The sequence below is a fragment of the Simochromis diagramma genome, unplaced genomic scaffold (genome assembly GCF_900408965.1).
Source record: "Simochromis diagramma unplaced genomic scaffold, fSimDia1.1 OVJJ01000463.1, whole genome shotgun sequence".
Taxonomy (NCBI): Eukaryota; Metazoa; Chordata; class Actinopteri; order Cichliformes; family Cichlidae; genus Simochromis; species Simochromis diagramma.
Genome location: NW_024386941.1, coordinates 3,220,659 through 3,240,950, shown reverse-complemented (window position 1 = coordinate 3,240,950; position 20,292 = coordinate 3,220,659). Strand labels below are relative to the sequence as shown.

General features: G+C 40.6%; 1 protein-coding gene across 15 annotated transcripts in view; it reads left to right on the top strand.

Moving 5' to 3' along the window:
* The window catches only part of tenm4 (teneurin transmembrane protein 4), a 145,748-nt gene extending 125,716 nt beyond the window's left edge, over nucleotides 1-20,032 (top strand). For all 15 annotated transcript variants that reach the window (XM_040037452.1, XM_040037450.1, XM_040037449.1 and 12 more), the window contains 6 exons: nucleotides 2,744-2,916; nucleotides 5,764-5,999; nucleotides 9,539-9,835; nucleotides 10,786-12,400; nucleotides 14,484-14,626; nucleotides 17,991-20,032. In XM_040037452.1, the coding sequence (XP_039893386.1) occupies nucleotides 2,744-2,916; nucleotides 5,764-5,999; nucleotides 9,539-9,835; nucleotides 10,786-12,400; nucleotides 14,484-14,626; nucleotides 17,991-18,749 (3,223 nt within the window). In that variant the 3' untranslated portion in view covers nucleotides 18,750-20,032. The remainder of the gene's footprint in view (nucleotides 1-2,743; nucleotides 2,917-5,763; nucleotides 6,000-9,538; nucleotides 9,836-10,785; nucleotides 12,401-14,483; nucleotides 14,627-17,990) is intronic.
* The last annotated feature ends 260 nt before the right edge of the window (nucleotides 20,033-20,292 follow it).

The following is a 20,292-nucleotide window of genomic DNA, read 5'->3' as shown; positions in this document are numbered from 1 at the left end:
GTTGAACACATTTTACAGCTTCTGGCAGCACATGGTGGCCCACCGCCTTCATAAGACACGTTGTGATGTTGGTAGAGTAAAACAAAATTGTTATACATGTCAAAATACTTTGGATAAAATGAAGTCCATGTATTATTTCATTTCCTGTCTTTCCCTTTCAAATTAAGCAATGAAGCTTTGTATTTACCTACAAGCAAATCATTTGATCCATGCTTTTTTTTTTTTTTACACCCAATAAACAGGGTTTTGTTTTTCTTGAATAATTAGCTTTAAAGGTCATTTCATCACCTGAGGGTCAAAACTGTAATTTGCTACCATCAGAACCTCTATTTATCTCTGCCCACCAAAGTGCACTGCTAATCATTTCACCCATATTAATTAATGTGTACTTACATTCCATGCTTCGTGGATCAAAATTAATTTGAATGAACGAAGAAAAAAAAAAAAACAATAGATTGACTAGAGAACAAAAGACATCTGCCACACTGTCTTTCTGTTGTAACCCCTGGAAACCACATTTGTACAACAGTTACTGCACACACAAACGGTCCACAGGCCTTAAATTTATGTTGTAATGATAAGTGCTTCTGCTTAAGGGTTATTCTAAATCACGATGAATTATAAAACACCTAAATATTCTTTTATCGTTTATTTAAGACGGTAGAAGAAAAAAAATGTGCCTTAGCCACTGGGTTTTAGCAAATGTTCTGTAGTTATATCTGTAAGTTATCAGTCACACGTGCTCAGAAATTCTCAGGCAGCAAGACAAATTGAAAATATGAGCGGAAGTTAGGTATGCTGGGGGTGATGCTGATATGAAGTGTTCAGCCTATTGTTGGGGCCCAGCGTGAAAGGTCATAGAGCTAGCATGTGACACAGAGGTGATGCGATCCGAATAGACTTGTGGCCAACCAGAGGGAAACTGCTCCTGTCCTTCTGCTGAGCACCCTGCCCCTGTGTGCCCCTCTTGTCGAAAGAAAGCAAAGTAATAGGCAGCTGAGCTGAAGCAGGCCAAAACCATTAGAGCTCAGCGGTGGAGCTCAAGGAATGGAACTAGCTTAAGGCCCTAATTGAGACATAGAGAGTTTGGGTCAGTGATCAAGCTGGGGCTTGTAGTGTTGCTCTTGAATGAGATTTCTGTCTTGTGGACTGAGTCTTTTGTGCAGAGGTGAAGGCAAACAGGAACGCTTTGTCAAATAAATGGAACCATTAAAAGTAGTATGGTGCAGATAACTTACAGTGCTTTCACTGTAAAAACTTTTGATTGCATGATGGACAGGGAGAATTTCTTGCTGATAATATATGAGCAGTATCAAAAGAAATCAAAGGCTTAGATATAAATTACTCTGCTATTTAGTATTTCCTGAAGTGGAAGACTTGGCTTGAAATGTATCTATGAATCCCAGTCCCTAGTACAGTTGAGATCAGATAGCATTTATCTCTGGGAGATGATTCCTCTCCCACTCTTCCTTTCCATATTGGATATTTGAGATGGCAGCGCTGAGGAAATATCTGTAAACCAGCACCCGCCATCTCATTTATTAGAGGCTTTATTATGGCAGGCAGCAACATCGAAGAGGCTTTCCAATCTGTATTCAATGTGCAGATAAAAGTCTTCTTTCTAAGTAATGTACCGTTCACTCGCTTCAATTCTGGAACACTGAAAATCTGAAAGATTTAAAATTGTTCTATGCTGATGTGCTCTCTGAGCAAAATGAAACAATCTGGCCACTCATGTTCCTGTATGTGATGAACTGACTGATCTATAAGCTAGGAAGATGCTGCATCTCTCTAAGGATTCACACCTCAGCGCCCCTGTTTCATAGGCTGTATAATGAGATTAGGCAATATCACTAATCTTTTAAGCTAATAAGCAGTTTTCCAAATGTAAAAAAGGTGTTTGCTTTCTCATCTTAATCATTTTTTTAAAAAAACCTATTGCATATTTATAGTATATTTTTCCTTCCCACTGTCGCTAAGTGCTCGCTCAAAGGGGCTTATTTGATTGTTGGGGTTTTCTCCGTATTATTGTAGGGTTTTTTCCTTGCTATACAAATTGCCTTGAGGTAACTACTGTTGTGATATGATGCTAGAATAGAATTAAAATGAATACTTGTTTTTAAGTTGCAGTGAGAAGTATTGATATTAACGCTCCATTCATATTTTGTTGAAAGGGCTAGAAAAGGACAAAGCTGCTTAGTTTGTTGGTGCACCCACTCCTTGTTTGTGAATAGAAAATTGCAGGAGATATTTTTCAAAAGCTATGCTGATTGTGCTTCGATGATTAAAGATGATAGCTCTGAAATCCCATGTATTACCTCAGGTTGCCAGCACTGATGGATTTGCTGCTGTGTTTACTGCCTGTGTTGACACATTGCTTCAATTTGTGACAACACGGAGGAAATATCGGACTCTGCGGAAAGTTTCCAATCCCTACCTATAATTACCATTAGCAGAGTTTATGCTAGAACACTTACAGAGAACAACTCATAATCACTGCTTATCTGGAATGACACAGCAACTCATTAGTCACATTTATGTACCTACAATCATTTATGCATACCTGACTTGCATTGATGATCATGATTGCTTCCTTATGATTTAACAAACCTCAACAAGGCTTAGTAAATTTTTAATACCACAGCATTGTTTGTGTTTCAGGCATAGTGCTTGTTTATCTGTGTTTTCAGATGGCATGGTCCTCTTTGCCTTCTTTGGTTCACATCAACTTATTTCTTTGTAGGTATGACAGCTATGGGCGTCTGACTAACATCACCTACCCCACGGGCCGAGTGAGCAGCTACCGTACAGACGCAGACAGCTCGGTCCGTATCCAGACAGAGGGCTCCAACAAAGAAGATATCACCGTCACCACTAACCTGTCAGCTTCTGGCACCTTCTACACACTTATGCAAGGTGAGTCTCTTTTACGGTGGCCGTAAGTAGAGCGGTTTCTTTTTTTAGGGTTTGTTCTGCGAGGTGAAGTCCCAAAAGCTTTAACTTTGCTTATGTCCCTGATATTAATTTATACAGCTGGGACTAGGTACCGTTAGTATTTTTAAGAAACTCTTTCTCATCTACATATATTCTGACTTCCATTACCTTATGTTCTAGTATTTGATTAATCAACAGTGTATCCCCCTTATCTGTACATATAGCACTTGAGATTGTAAATAGATTTTATTACTTACCTTATTTTTGTGAAGGTGTTGCATTCTCCTGATTTAAAAAGGGATGTATTGTAGAGGGCAGTCGCTCAGAAGCCCTAAGGGAAACTGGTGCAAGCTAAGGGACTAGACAAAGAGCATTTTAGAGGTCTCTGTGGACTGTCACTTCAGGATAAGACCTTCTTTGAGCTCAAGCTGCCTGGAAGCTGCCAGGCACTTTCTGGCTCAGCCTCACTGAATATTTTGGGTTGCCACTCTGTAGCCGAATGAGAGTTTAAAAAGAAAAAAAGGGGGGTTATATATAAATAGTGTTTAATAAATAAATAGTCCAGTGATCTGGACATACACAGACATATGTGCATATAATATAAATATTTAGTAAGCATGTTGCATTCCGTTAATTGATTTAATATATGTATTGATTTTGTGCTGTGTTCCTTTCATGCCAGTAAATTACTTTTGAATTTAAAATTGAAACATGACTTTCTGTAGAGGTGCATAGCTTTTGACTTTGTTAAATGTATTTTCTTTTTGATTTGGGCAGTGCAAATCACATTTGCCTTTATCTTTCGACAATAAGGCCGAGGCAGGTGTCTCGGATACAGATGTGAATTAAAAGCAACACTGTCTGGATTGCTCCAGACATGATCAGATTTTAAATCTTATCTGTGGGTTTGAAGACATCACGTCTCAGACTTAGCTGTGTTAATATCACTCACAGAGGTGCTTCTCTGTTTTTAATAACATGTGTAGTGCAGCTTCCACTTCACAGAAATGAAACAAATATTGATTTTTCTGTCAAAAAAAATAAACGATAAAACACAGTGCCGGTGGTCCATACAAGATCCTCAAGGTTTTAAAAAAATTGCTGAGAAAGATTCATGAGGAGATAAGGCTGTTTTTGAACACCTCTAGGTGTTTTTGGTATCTGTCTGATATCTATCTGATATTATCTTCACTAAATCTGGAGCAACTTTAAATTTTTTAAAGATGGGTTACGCATACACCCTTCTACTTTCTGTTTCTGAGCATATCCCTTCTTAGACTACTGACCGCAAAGCTGTGTCTGAAACGGGAGATGACAATCTCTGGTTTCTCACTTTTTGTTTAACGGAGTGGCCACCTCCATGTTGTGACCTTGTCTTAGGCATCTGCCTGTGAGGAAAGTGGCGCCAGGAAATCTGCTGTTAATTAATTCACTATTGTCTGCTTTGTTAGCTGGGTGATCACATAGCATATGACTGTGCTGCCTTCGAGTTTCTTTCCTGCTCATTTGGCTGTTTTTGTCCCCTCTTCTCAGCAAGCTATCATCACAGTTTTGTGAAACAGATAACTTTTAAGATTTAAGGGATTAAGGGCAGAAGCTTTATAGCTAGAAAAATAATCAAGTGTATTACAAGATAATAAAATATATCCAAATAATAAAAAGTTGCAATTATTTGCTTTTAAAGCTTAAAGATACTGCACATAGAATGCTGTTTATAGAAGAAAAATGCAAGTCTGTTTTACATATAAGCCACTGTGAGCTATTAGGAAATTATAGCAAACCGCATTGTTATGGTTTGCTTTATTTCATGACAGCCAGTATTTTTCCCCCTTCTATTGCTGAACTGAGTGTGTGTACTACTTTTGCAGCATTTTGAGCTTTGTTGGTCTCTGAGGCCTCTTTTAGGTAGGGTCTGCCCCAGTAGTCTTTGGTCAACCCCTAAAGTGTCCGTATGATGTAAAGAGGCAAGGGCCAGTACAAGGTCAGTCATGCCTCTATCTGTTTCTCTTGTCGCAACAGCACAACACATCCTGTGGTGCTTTGTGAAAAAGAAAAAGATTTTTAAAAAAAAAACTGCCTTTCCCCACACGTTGTGTTTATTGTTGTTCTGCGTCCACAGCGAAGAAATTGTCACAGCCACTTGAACATGACACATGAACGCAAGGAAATTGCAGCGTATGAGTTCGTTTTTTCTGTTAAATGAAGTCAAGTAACTAATGTGCTGGCTGACAAACCATTATTTTTCTATTGTTCATATTGAGAATCACATTCATCCTGGTCCCTGTCAGTCTACTGACAGGAGGCAAGAAGGACACATTCTCTGAATGTATATGAGATGCTCAGTGGAAACATTAGTCATTGGTCTGGAGCTGGAACACAGGCTGCCGTCACCTAGGGACAGTAACAGACAGGCTCAGATCTATCCCTTGTGGGTGAGTGTGTGTAAGTGTGCGTGCACATGCGCGCGTGTGAGCGTATCTCACCCTGCCTTCTCTTTGGCCACAGGCAAGCCAGCAGCTTTTGATAGTTTTCATTCCTCCATATCCTCCAGGCTGCTGCAACAGCTGTAAAACTTTGCTTTACTGGCACTGTGAAACCTCTCACTATTGATCTTTGTTGTCAGAGACCCACTGCGTTATTGCAGTGGTTCTGTTAAATACTGCTGCTAAAGGATTTCTTTTTGCTGAGCAGCCATTTCAGGTCATTATGTTTGCGCCTCACTGACATGGATATTAGATTTAGTCCTCTTGCTTTAGTTACAAGAAGCTATGATTGTTGCTTGCCTTCTAATCATACTCGTTTTTCTCCATCCCATCTCTCCGTCCTTAGATCAAGTTCGGAACAGCTACTTCATTGGTTTGGACGGTTCGCTGCGTCTAGTTTTGGCCAATGGTATGGAGGTGTCGCTGTATACTGAACCCCACCTGCTGGCTGGTACGGTCAACCCCACAGTCAGCAAGAGGAACGTAACCCTGGCTATCGACAACGGCCTTAACCTGGTGGAGTGGAGACAGAGGAAGGAGCAGGCACGTGGCCAAGTTACTGTGTATGGACGCAGATTAAGGGTAAGCATGCTGTCTTGCTAAGAGACACTCGTGGTTTTATGCAAGGTTTTTCATCATAGGCTAAATGTCTAGTGTCTTATTTCATATTTTCTCAAATCATCAGCTACAGTCCATGTAGTTATTCTGCTACTTCAAATAGGGCAGTATTTATGCCGAAAAACCACAAACTCCAGAAAAAAATCCAAATTCACAAGAAATAAAAATGTAGCTGCAGATCTAATGGTGTCAGGTTCATTGTGAACTCTATTTTTTTTTCCTATAGAAGCTGCAACTCAAAAGCTCAGTTGTTTGTTGTGCATAAGTTAAGTTGGCCGCATGACAATACAATGACATGTCAAATTATTATAGTAAATAATTAATAAAGCTCTGTTTTGAGCTCTGTCTCACAGCTATAAATCAGTTAATCATAGGCCATCAGACTCATGGATGTATTACTCAGATTTGACTTTCTGGAACATATGGTATCTTCTCACCCATAGCTGTAGAAGCCCACCCACACACACAATCTGGTACATTTTTTGTAGGCTAATTTTGATCTGAATTTGACATAAGTAGATTAAATAAAGTGATTTCAGTCTGTGTATAGATCCTAACAGAGCAGTACAGTGGTCACAACAACAAAGTCCTGGGTTTGAATCCACTGGCTGGCCTTTCTGTTTCGAATTTACATGTTGTCCCTTTACCTGCATGGCTTCTTTCTCTGTACTTCCCACAGTCCAAAGACATGCGTGTTTGATGAATCAGTTATTCTAAACTGGCCTTGGGTGTGAATGTGAATTGTTCTGTTTCTCTCACTTTGCTTTAGGTCTGTGATAAATTGGCTGTTCGTCCACAATATACTTTGGCTTTTGCCCCATGACACCTGGAATACGCTCCATCTACCAAGCGATGCTAAATTACATAAATGGAAGAAAATGGATTGATTAATAGCCTGTAACATATAAAATACTTTCTCGTTAAAATCAAAATTAAGAGTTACTCGCATATTGCATATCAACAGGTCTCCTCTCATAATGCAACAAATTCAAAGTGCTTGTCCATAAAGTATGTAGGATTTAGGCATTAACCCGCACAACACTGATTTAAATTGCATCTGGTGGCCTTTATTGTTTTGCCTTGGCTTTGTAAGGCAAATGGCTACTTTGGTTAAGTTGTCTTCCACATTGTCTGTGAGGCAACACAGCTAATGGGAAGGTGCCACTTTGTCTGTCATTGGCTGTTCATGTAATGGCCTTGTCGTCCCTTTGGAAGTGAAAGCTACTAATGTATGTTACAGACAATGGCCCCAGGGGTGAGATAGGAAATGGGAGCAGCCTAATGGCACGAACAGAAGGGATGAACAGAGCTGGAATCATTGGGCGACCTTGAGTGACATGTCAAGTGATATTACGTGGGTGGCTGGGTGAGTGTGTGGCAGTGCGCGGCTGGAGGGAGGGGAGGATCTTGAATACAGTACAGATCCATGGGGACAGGAGTAGAAGAAACAACTATGTGGCTCTGACTTCACAGCTTTTTTTTTTGGGGGGGAGAAAAGGGAGAGTGTTTATATTTCTGATGTCTTTTTTCCCCACTTTGCTTGACTGTATTTGTTCCTTTGATACAACACGTACGTGTTTTTGTTGTGCTGTGCCTTTCATGTCCTGAGGCTTTTCGTTAATGTACACTAATGAAGAACTCTTGAGCCACTCCACTCTTGCAAGAATCTTCATCCTTTTGAATGTAGTATTGATAGCAATGACAAGATGCTTCTAATGTTTGGCTGTTTGTTCAAAGGAGATACACAAAAAAGAAACCAAAAACATGGAATGGATTATCTTTGATTGCAGCATGACAATAAATAGAACTGCTGCTATTAAAGAAAAATTAATTGGAGTAGTCATGAAACCTGAGAATCGACATTTACATATTTACAGGGACACTTACAGATAGTATTTGATATTGGTTGAGACATCATTGTTATGATCTTGAGTGTAATTTAAAAGTCTCTTTTTTGCTTCTACTCTTTTACTTTCTGTGAGAAATTCATTTTAGAGGTGATGTTCTATTTGAAATAACTCCCCTTGAGTGGGTTTCCATTCTCATGGGAACTTGGGATCACTGTTATGGGACACTTTTTCCTTCTATGCCATGCGACTTTGGCAAACCTTATTCTAGCACTGGGAACTCTTTGTGAAAGACATCAGCTCTCTGCTGCCTGCAGAGATTTAACAAGAGCAGCGGGGATCTTTACTAGTATTCTTTTAAAAAAAATAACTGAAAGGTGTAGTCATTTCAGTGAAGTGTGACACTTGTTATGACAGTGTTTGAAGGCGAAGGAGACGAAAGAACACGTTCTTATTTCCAGATCCAATGTACGTTCACTCCTTCTGTCTCAGGTCTCAAATAGTTTACGCCACTCCAAATATCCATGGATTTATGCTCCTCATGATTCTGTTGGTTTTACTTAAAGTAATCCTCTCAATTAGGTATCAGTGACAATAATTGCCTCTGGTGTAATTGTCCCTTCACAGATGAGAGACCTAAGCATGCTTTCCTCAATGTGAGATTGAAAAAGTGAGCTTTCTCAGCAATCCCTGTGTGACCTGCTCTGTGGGATGTATCTGGAAAGTAGCCAGAAGCAGCCTTCTGAGGCATTTTAAGATGTTTTTAAGCCTTGCCAAGCATTTTACTAAGCCAAATGATAGCACACCTGAAGAAACACTCTGAAGATTAATAAGAAAAAAAGATCATAAATATTACAGAAACAGAGGTGTAGTTTTAATTACAGCCAGAGACCTCTGAAGACCCATTTTACAAAAAGTTCCAGATGGTGTTTAAAACAATGCTTTTTTTGCAGAGATCTGCTCTGACCTGCAATCTAAGCTGTTATCTTCTCTTTGTTTTATTTTTTTTTGCTTCTGTAGCTTCTGTTTATGGAGGCTGCTGACAGAGAAACAGAATGCCAGGGCTGCTGCTTGATCTTTTTGGCTAAAGCACAGAAGCTGCCTCATAAAGCCTGCAGTCTTCAGAGCAGTGTTGTTTTGCTCTGAAAGCAAAGGTCACCGTTTTAAGCCTGATACATTCAGAAGAGCTGTGTCACTTAAACAATGTTCAGTCATAAAGAAGATTAACTGATTTTCTTTCTCTTTTCCAATTTACGCAAAGGCAAAATAGAATGAGAGTCATCTGTGCCTGGTAATTCTTCCCAGTAAGCATTAAAAATGAATTTAATGATCAATGTGACTCTAATGTTTCTTGCTTGAATAGGCATACTCGGGCTAAGACACAAACAAAGAAATGTGGTAATTCTTACAATTTCATTACTCCGCTGGCTCCTGCAGTCCTGAGATAGAGCTCCACTTTTGTAATTAAAAGCTATGAAAAGAAGAATATAAAAATAATCACTTTGTGATTAAAGGTCTCCTCCCAATGTTCCACCTCAGAAGAGTAATGCACCAATTCCTCTCAATAATTTCAAACTTTTTAAAGTGTCTATTCCCGTTGGTGAATTTTCTGTAGCTATATAAAGTGTTCCTAACTCCCTGCGTTCCCTCCTATAGGTTCATAACAGAAACCTCCTATCGTTGGATTTCGATCGAATCACCAGAACAGAAAAGGTCTACGATGACCACAGGAAGTTTACGTTACGGATCCACTATGACCATGCCGGTCGCCCCACATTGTGGGCACCGAGCAGTCGACTGAATGGAGTCAATGTCACCTACTCTCCTGGAGGCCATGTGGCAGGTATCCAAAGAGGCACGATGTCGGTGCGCATGGAATACGACCAGAACGGCAGAATCACCTCCCAGATATTTGCTGATGGTAAATCTTGGAGCTACACTTATCTTGAGAAGGTACGAATTGGTTGAACTGTAATAATGATTAAATAGTTTAAAGATAAAAAATGTAATATAATATTGGAGGCATGCTCTACAGATAAAGTGTAAAAGGTATGTTTGTGTAAGAAACTTGTTATGAGATTTTAGACTGGAGTTAAAAGTTAACTTGTAATAATACAGAAGTGTTTGTGTTGCACTATCAGGCTCTGGAATAGATATCAGCCAAAATGTAATTAAAGTGTCTGGTGCATTGAAGACATACTTTGTTACCAAAGTCTGACAGCAAAGTTCAGCCTGAAATAGCTCTGATGAAAAGAACAGAGTGAAATGTCACTTTCTTCTGACTAATTGAAGGCAAGACTGTTTGGGTGAGGTGAGGAGCTGTTATTCTGTAGCTTAGGCATATAATATGAACAGCAGTCAGTCACCTTGTTAATAGTCTTTAGTCATAGCAACCTCTGAGCAATTTCTCGATGCCGCCTGTTGTGACAGCTTTACAACCTCATCATTTATTGGTCTAAGACAGGCACAGATGTAAATTTTAGATTTGCTTAGGTGAGAAAATTTGGCTTCCTACTGTTTGGATTAAAAGATCTGACAAATGAGCAAAATAGAAGCAGCTTGTGAAATCATCTCTTAAGGAAATCTTAATTTCAGTGGAGTATCAGCAACTCTGTGTTCATGATGGAAATTAGATTTGGACTGACACAAACTTGCGTAATATTTATCGCTTTAGACAAATTGCATGTCATTTTGTGTTATTGGTATTAGACGTTATAACGGTAGCAATTTTCTAATTAATCTCTATCTTGTCTTATTGTGTCAGACATTGTGCTTCTGTAACAGCTTTTAGGACTGTGTGTTTATGTAACAGAAAATATATCAGACTGAAGCATTTGAATGCAGTCAGTCTTACAATTTATTAATATAACACAAAAAAATCCTCTGTTTCTTCTTCTCATTAGTCCATGGTGCTGCTGCTCTACAGCCAAAGGCAGTATATCTTTGAATTTGACAAAAATGATCGGCTCTCCTCTGTGACCATGCCCAACGTAGCACGGCAGACTCTAGAGACCTCCCGCTCCATTGGTTACTACAGAAACACCTACCGGCCCCCTGAAGGTAACGCTTCAGTGCTCCAGGACTACAGTGAGGATGGACAGTTGCTGCAGACCACCTATCTGGGTACAGGCCGCAGGATCATCTACAAATATGGAAAGCTTGCTAAGCTTCTGGAGATTCTCTATGACACCACTCGAATTGGTTTTTCCTATGATGAAGTGGCAGGCATGCTAAAGACCGTCAACTTGCAGAGTGAAGGCTTTACCTGCACCATTCGCTACCGTCAGATTGGTCCGCTGATTGACAGGCAGATTTTCAGATTCAGCGAAGAGGGCATGGTGAACGCTAGGTTTGACTATGTGTATGACAACAGTTTCCGCGTCACTAGCATGCAGGCTGTCATAAATGAGAAACCGCTGCCAATTGACTTGTATCGTTACGATGACGTATCTGGCAAAACAGAGCAGTTTGGTAAATTTGGAGTTATCTATTATGACATAAATCAAATTATAACCACAGCAGTGATGACCCACACCAAACACTTTGATGCCTACGGGCGAGTGAAGGAAGTCCAATATGAGATCTTCCGCTCACTCATGTACTGGATGATGGTGCAGTATGACAATATGGGGCGAGTGGTGGCCAAGGAGCTAAAGGTTGGGCCTTATGCCAACACGACACGCTACACATACGAGTACGATGCTGACGGTCAACTTCAAGTGGTCTCCATCAATGACAAGCCTCTGTGGAGGTACAGCTATGACCTTAATGGCAACTTACACCTTCTCAGCCCTGGAAACAGCGCACGCCTCACACCACTACGCTATGACATCAGGGACCGCATTACTCGCTTGGGAGATACTCAGTATAGGATGGATGAGGACGGTTTTCTTAAGCAGCGAGGGAATGACTATTTTGAGTATAATTCTGCTGGCCTGCTTGTTAAAGTGTACAACAAAGTGAGCGGCTGGAGCATCGAATACCGTTACGATGGCCTCGGCAGGAGGGTGTCCAGCAGAAGCAGCAGGGGCCAGCACCTGCAGTTCTTCTATGCTGAGTTGTCCAGCCCCACTAGGGTCACCCATATGTACAATCACTCCAGCTCTGAGATCACCTCACTGTATTATGACCTGCAGGGACATCTGTTTGCCATGGAGCTAAGCAGTGGGGATGAGTTTTACGTGGCGTGTGATAACATAGGCACGCCACTGGCTGTGTTCAGTGGATCAGGCATCATGATCAAGCAGATCCTCCATACGGCTTTTGGAGAAGTTTACCTTGACACCAACCCCAGTTTGCAGCTCATAATAGGCTACCAAGGAGGCCTGTATGAGCCTCTTAGCAAACTGGTCCACATGGGCAGGCGGGATTATGATGTCCTTGCTGGCCGCTGGACAACACCTGACCACGAGATCTGGAAACGTCTCAACAGCAACCACATTGTGCCATTCAACTTGTACATGTTCAAGAATAATAATCCTCTCAGCAATAACGAGGAGATAAAGTGCTACATGACAGGTAAGTTCTTTTAACAGACTTTATATGCTTTATGGCTTTAGAAGATTAAATTTTAAGAAAAAATAAAGCGCAAGTCCACCTAACCTTAGAGGACAGGAAGTTAGCTTCAGTGCGGTTTCGCTGGATTCTACTGATGATCAAACAAAGAGGCATTCATTTTAAGTATCATAACCTTTAAATGAATGTCTTTAAAAAATGTAGGCAATCTGTGGAAACATTGCAAACATAAAGAAGAGGACTTACTGTGGAATTATAACTTTCTATCAGAAAATGATTTGAGTGCAGTCTGCTTCTGTTGATGCTCAAAAGCAAGATTTTCTCTGAATCTTCCTGTAACAATTCTAAGTGAAAGTGAGTAGGACTTAAAATACTTTCAGTTGTATCCAAATAATTGAATATAAATAGCAGTTGACAGTATTTACGTGAGTCCTGCTAAAGCAATCAGTTATGCTTATAACTTGGTTGTGGAGAGCAAGCAAATATTAGCCTTCATTCCTGTGTATGACTGTTGTTGCTTGAAGCGCACAATAGTTATTCCAGGTTTTTCTGTCAAATTTGTTATGTTTTTATTCTTAACAACCTCACACAACTGGAAGAACATACCCTGCCAGAATTAAATTCAAAAGCAGTGTGCTTGGGAGGATTTTAAGCACTCACTTGCTGGGAAACTGAGGTGTGGGGGGGTTTCGTGTATGTGTGTTCGTGTATACTTGCTTATGTACGTGCCCAGTAGCTATCACTCTGAAAATGCTCGAAGGGAACAATGCTATACGGCCAAGCCCTTTCTGTTGTTTAGCATTCAGGTCCTTTTCCAGAAATATCCTGGTTCTTTGTGGAGGGGAGGGGGTAAATGGCAGTGAAAGCACCTCGGTGGAGAAGGTGAGCACAATGGATCCATACAAACCATACAAATCTTTGTTGGTTGTATCAACCTCTTTTGCCGGAAGGAAAACAACATACTCAGTGAAAACCTTGTGGTTAAACCAAGCAGTAGCTGGATCTCTGTCATAAATGAATGTATAAGTTCTCATGTGTTCATGCTGCATTATATTTACTCCATAATGCCTTTTTGTGGAGGAATAATAATGTGTTTACCTTTTATTCTTTATCCTTTAATAACCTGAAGACAATACCGAGAGACGGAGTAGTCACTTTTTGCAAACACAAAGGCATTCAGCATCATAGTCCACCATTAGGGGCTCAATGGCATTTTAATGCTAAATAGACTGTTAGATAGATATATTGTAGTGGGTTTGCCTCAATTGTGATTGATAGCAGTGACATTTACATTCCTCTCACTAAATTGCCAGGGTCCTTTCATTGTCCTCAAACAAATTCATATTTAAAAAAGCTTTGTCAGGTGCCACAATGTGGCAGCGGCAATGTGTGAGAGACTTGCACCCCGAGTGTCACAGCAATGATGCTGTCTGTAACAAACACATGGAAGGGCGCGAGAAAGAAATCGATCAGGTTGGACAGGCTTTGCTTCTCTTAAGACCTGTAGCCTTCTCTGTGATATTCATAAAATATGACAGCATGCTATAGGGGACTGCAGCAGCACCTATAACCACAGTGTCGGTGGCTGCTATTAGAAGAACCACATTATCATGATTGGATGTATTTAAATCTCAGACACGTCACTTTCCTCTCTTTCAGCATCTCATTAGAGAGAAATTAATGCAGAGGAGCCCGCTGAGTCTTCAAAATATCTCGTGTTGAAGTCTTGGCTGCCTTGAAATGACACCAAATTACTGAATATAATTATCAGCACAGCAGGCACTCTCAGATGTCACTTGGCATTTCTGTAACCCAACTGCGTGTCATTAGTGTGGCACCTGCAGGAGTGGACACGAATTATCGCAACTATCTTGAGTGTTTAGCATAGCTTTCCACTATCACAAACAAATCAAGCGGTCTGGCCGAGGTAGGAGCGTTTCATGGAAACAGTCTCGCCCACAAAATGTCAACTGTTCAGATTCAACAAATTAATTCTCACAGTTCTTCACAGTTCCTCTGAAGCCACAAACGATTGTGTCTACTAATAGAATATGTATATCATTTTTTTTTTACCCTTCCCCCGCAGATGTGAACAGCTGGTTGGTGACCTTTGGCTTCCAGCTGTACAACGTTATCCCCGGCTACCGCAAACCAAGCACAGAGGCCATGGAGCCATCCTACGAATTAGTTCGCACCCAGATCAAGACGCAGGAATGGGATAGCACCAAGGTAGTCATCCTTACTTATCCCACTTTTCACCTTACCTCGGATCGCTTTGTACTTCTGCCCCTCTCCTTTCCAACATCATTAGCAAATGGGCAGAGTCTATGTAGCCAGACTCCCAAAGGAGCTGGCAGCTATCAGGCCAAAACATCGCCCGGTATGCTGGTTGCTTCCCTAGTCCTCATCTTGGGGAATGGGGTCAGGCTAAATAGCTCTTGTAATTGTCCTGCCATTAGGAAAATTCACTCTCCCTTTCTTCCACCACTGGCCATTGATTTCATCTCAGCCTTACACTGTTAGCCAAGGTCTGAGAAGTAGTAGACATGCTTTGATTCTCGCTTTTATCAGGCCTTTTAAGTTGCCCCCAACTCACCTGAATTATTGAACAGGCCACTGTTGTTCTTGGGTTTGGTTACAGCTAGACTAGTGAATGCCACCCATCAAGAGGGAAGATTCATGTTGCATTACACTCTGGCTGCAACCTTAACATAGCCGGTATTGGTTAGAATGTCTTCTCATCTATTTGTAAGTCTAAAAGCTACTGGGGTGATGGAAGATTCTCTGATCTGACCAGCAGACTAATAAACATGGATACACAAAAAACTGGCAAAAAACCCCCACTGTTACTATAAACTGTCATGCAGTATTTAGCTCTTAACAACTTATAAATGTCTGAGTGATGTTTTAGTTGGTGTCCCATTTATTTCAGAATTTATCCATCAATATTTATTCTATGACACTAAAGGTGAAGATTTTCAAATTTACTGTGAATAGAAACAAATGCAAAATTTGTAATTTGCAAATGAATAGTTAATAAGTGCTCCTGCTCACATGAGTCCTTTAAAAGTATTCGTAATCAAAAAAGGAATTATCTCAGGCATTTCAGCAACACTTTAGTCAATTACACTGGAGATGAAATACTTATTCCTATTGTAATGTTACACATCATATATGCGTAGTGTAAATCTATAACAATCCCAGTTATTTCTTCATCTAACGTAAACTGTTTTGAAAGGGTTGTTGTCAGAACCCCTGGGACTAACTCGTGCATAAAGCTTGTGGCTGACATTCCACAAAGAAACCTCTGAACTCTCCAAAGGTGCCAATCTATAAATGAGCAACAAAAGACACTGCAGGTATTTCAGTGCCTAAGTGTAGATCCGCGGGGATCTGAGGGAATTGCGTTGTAGATTACAGACGATAAATGCAACTCTCTTTCAGAAACACAGATGCACTTCTGATTGCTTTAACTGCTAAGAAAATCAGACATCTGGTGGCTTAAATTTTTTACCATCGGTTTCTCAAAAACACTCTTAGAAGGATAGAAGGACTTTCAATATGCTAAAATTAAATTAGTCATATATGAGACTATATTCAGCTCATCTATGTTTACTTCCCTCTGAAGTATTAAACATAAGTAGGTCCATTTTATTAATAATATAACTGAAAGGACATGTTTTATCTACAGACTCAGCCTTTCAATTACATATTCAAAAATACCCATAACAGACTTTAGTATATCTTTAAATAGAAAGTATGCCTCGATTGCAAGATTGTGTGAAGGAGTTTTGCCTTCAGCACACCTCTGAGTATGTACTATAAATAATATGTAAGGAAGGTTTGAGATAATTAGTTGTTTTCCTGTGTATGTTGAAGCGTGTTATTCTTATCTAGAATTCCTGCTTCCAAAATGGTATTCTTAGGCGTTTAATGCATTTGATCCCCACTGCAGATGGACACACCGGCCCAATTAGGTGCAGTGCAACTTTAAAACAGTACATGCTATGTCTTGTACAAATGGCTTTTTTAAAACTTTATTTTATTCATGCCTGCCTTTCTATCTTGTTCCATTTAAGCCCCTATTTCACCATGCTGCTGAATCCACCACAGATTGAAAAATGCTGTGAGGGGGCCAGAGAGATGAGCTGTGTGCTGCACAAGGCTTGATCTTTCATTTCGGCTCGTGCTGGAGGCTGATTGCACAGCATGCTATGTGAATGATGCCTCTCTGGGAGTGTCCTGGGAGGCTGCTTTAGTAAAGTGGAGGACATTGCCCCCTGTTCCTCTTCTGCCCTGGGACAGCTGACCGTGTCACATACTGGCACGGTAAACAAACATGGAGTGGCATGGTGTGAAGCGTACCCCCAGGCAATGATTCCCTGGGGGCCCTACAGTACAGCTGCCCCCACCCCCGTTTTTGTTTCCTCTTGAAGCAGGTTGTGGTGTCACATGAAAGAACAGGCAGATATGCCGGTCACTGCAGCCTGCTCTTCATTTCTCAGCCCCACCCAGTCTTCCAACCCTTAGCCATCCTTTAACAAAAGCACAGAGAGACGGAATTAGAAACTGTCAGGGAAACTTTAGATGTGACTGGTTGACAAAAATTCCTCAGGATGTTCACAACCTCTTATCTTAGGCGATGGCAAGAAGGCGCGATGCTTGAGAGCTTTTTTTTCTGCTGCTTAGATACGTTCAGGCAGCTGTCTCACTGTGGTGTTGGCTGGCTTCCATTTAATTTCATTCTTCTCTTTTTAACATGCTTCTTTCTTCCTGACAAATATCTCTTGTCAAGTAGCATTAGGACAAAGTATTAATTTTGGCTGAAAGCGGTATGGTATGTACACATTTGTAAACCCTTAAGGAACAATATACACTAGTTACCAGCAGATTCCCGTTTCATATTTGGCACAGCATGACTGTTTCACCCTTTTTCAAAATATCATGCCTGTCATAAATGATCAGGGAGATTTGCATTTGCTGACAAACACCTCTGCCCCTACCTTAACTATGTGTCAAGGTAGGGGCAGCTGCGATGCTTTGAAGCTGCATCATTCACAGCATCAAAGCATTATGGATTTATGTGCCAATAATAAAGGCATTTTCATTGTTATTTTCAACATGTAACATTATAAAGATGTCTAATTAAAAAAGAAGGAATGCACACGCACCTACTCACAAGGTATATATATATATATATAGTGTACATTGTAGTGTATACTTTACACTTTATTTAGTGTCAAATGTTCCTCAGTCAGTCTCATGTTAATATAAAAAGAATCGCTCATGCTGTGTAGTCACAGCACTGAGTTTGAAATGTTTGAAGTGTTAATGAAGCAGTATGAATCTCAGATTTGAAAAGGATGTATCTGAAATCAGACTGTGCTCCTTATTCCACATGCAAAGTAGGATAAGGATAAAGATTACAAATCAAAATGTGAAGCAATCACGAGTGAATATTTGGGAAATATCCGCAAGAACGATTTCAAACAAGCTCTTTCTCAGAGAATGAGCAAAAATATATATTTGAGTGTATGAAGCTGTTGCGGGGGCTGCGTAACTTAACAGTATTGTCTTTGTGGTTTTTTTGCAGTCTTTGCTGGGTGTTCAGTGTGAAGTTCAGAGGCAGCTGAAGGCCTTTGTAAAACTGGAACGTTTTGGCCAGATCTACAGAGCCAAAAGTGCTGGATGCCCTCAGACGGAAGATAAAAAGATCTTTGCTTCTGGTGGCTCAATCTTTGGCAAGGGGGTCAAATTTGCTATCAGAGATGGTCGCATCAGCGCTGACATCATCAGCTTGGCCAATGAAGATGGCCGTCGCATGGCTGCAGTTCTGAACGATGCATTCTACCTTGAAAACCTCCACTTCACTATCATGGGAATGGATACCCACTACTTTGTCAAACTGGGCTCAGTGGAGGGAGATCTGGCCCTTATTGGTATGACAGTGGGCCGACGTACACTAGAGAATGGCGTCAATGTCACAGTGTCTCAGGTCAACACTGTTGTCAATGGCAGGACTAGGCGCATTACTGACATTCAGCTACAGTATGGCGCTCTGTGTCTGAATACTCGTTATGGCAGTAGCGTGGATGAGGAGAAAGCCCGTGTGTTGGAGCTGGCTCGGCAGAGAGCTGTCGCCCAAGCTTGGGCCCGAGAGCGCCAGAGACTGAGGGATGGAGAAGAGGGCTCACGAACCTGGACTGAAGGAGAGAAGCAGCAGCTCCTAGGTTCAGGGAAGGTGCAAGGCTACGATGGATATTACATGGTTTCAGTTGACCAATACCCTGAGCTGGCAGACAGTGTCAACAACATTCATTTCATGAGACAGAGTGAAATGGGCCGAAGGTGACATGAACACGAGGCTCTCGAGTGACTGACTCAGATGTAGGACATGGGACTTCTTGCCAAAGACAGTTGTGTACATGACCACATGTTTTTTTTCTTTGACTGTGCTCAACTTGGTTTTTAATATACTGAAAAAAGAAAACAACATGGTTGCAATCAGTTGCACTGTATTAATAGAAGAGTGCCCTTCTCCTTTTGAAGATTCTTTAACAGTCTTTGCTCTCCAAGTGCGGCTGCTAGAGGATGAAAATTTGTGATGTCTTGTGACTCCATTTCCTCATCCCTGTTGGTGATTCTGTTCAAAGGAATCCAAGAGGAGTATTGGTAATGCATTATGTTCACTGGCTCACTCTGCTGCCAGACTTGCAGATTGTTATTCACAAGCTTGCTCTATTCTGCCTTTTTCTGCGCCTCAGCCAAGGAGATTCCTTCTCTTTTAATCACTTCTTTTTTATACTTGAAACCGTCATAGCCCCAGTCATCCATAAATAATGAGAGAGATTTCTGTTGGCGGTAGAGCCCTTCATCAGAACCCAGCTGAACTTGTCAAAGCACCTTCATTTGTGTGATGTCTTGTAATTTTTTAAAGAGGAAGCTCGATACTCATTTGTGGTCTTAGCTTGGAAGGCTTCGGTGCACCGTGACTGTGCATGTTGGCCTTTTTTATGAACTTTAAAATTAGCAAAACTGCTTAATTAAGCTTAAATTGTATGTGGTGGAGCCAACAAAGGGATGTGAGGTCACTTTTTTTTATTTGGTGTGTATTTTATTTTATAACCGGACGTTGTTTTTTTTTTCTCTATGAACAAAATGAAAAGCGAATAAATTCTTCTCTGCTTCTTTTGACTGTGGTCAAACAACTCGATTATAAAAACAGCGAAAAGCCAACCCTGTGAGAAAATACTGTGGAATTAATGTCTGTATTAAACTACAAAAGGTATTTTACAGGAATGGTTTGGGGTTATCTTTTAGTTTTGTTTTATAAATAGCTATATGAATTAACAGTATAACAAATGTGAATTTTAAGAAAATGTGAACTGTTGTCCCTTTTATTGTTAATTGTTGTACTTGAACAACGCTTAAGGGTGTTTGAACACATGGAATAAACTATGAAAGGTGGTTTAGTTAAATCAATTACTGTGTTTTTCATCAGACCACATGCATTTTGCTGATCTCGGTTGCATATAAAAGGCTCTTTTTGTTTATCAGTGATCTTAAGTCAGTATTCCTCATCACAATGTCCAGTCACATAAAGCTCGGGATAAAAATACTTTATAAAAGTGAGGCTACAAAGAGGGTCAGTGGCTAATCTCATCAGTGATACACGGTACATTAACATATTGGCTGTTGAGATAGATGGGCTTTGCGTTGTGTTGTGGGTGAGATGAAAGATACAAATTGCCTTTGCCCAAAGGGCTGCCTGCAGGTCAGCTTTGAAAGTGCTTTCATTCTCCAGGATAGGGCTCCGCTTGGTCCCATGGCTGGCTGAAATGCATTAGACCTGCAGGTGTACTACTTCCCGTTTACAGACTAAAGGTCGTCTATAC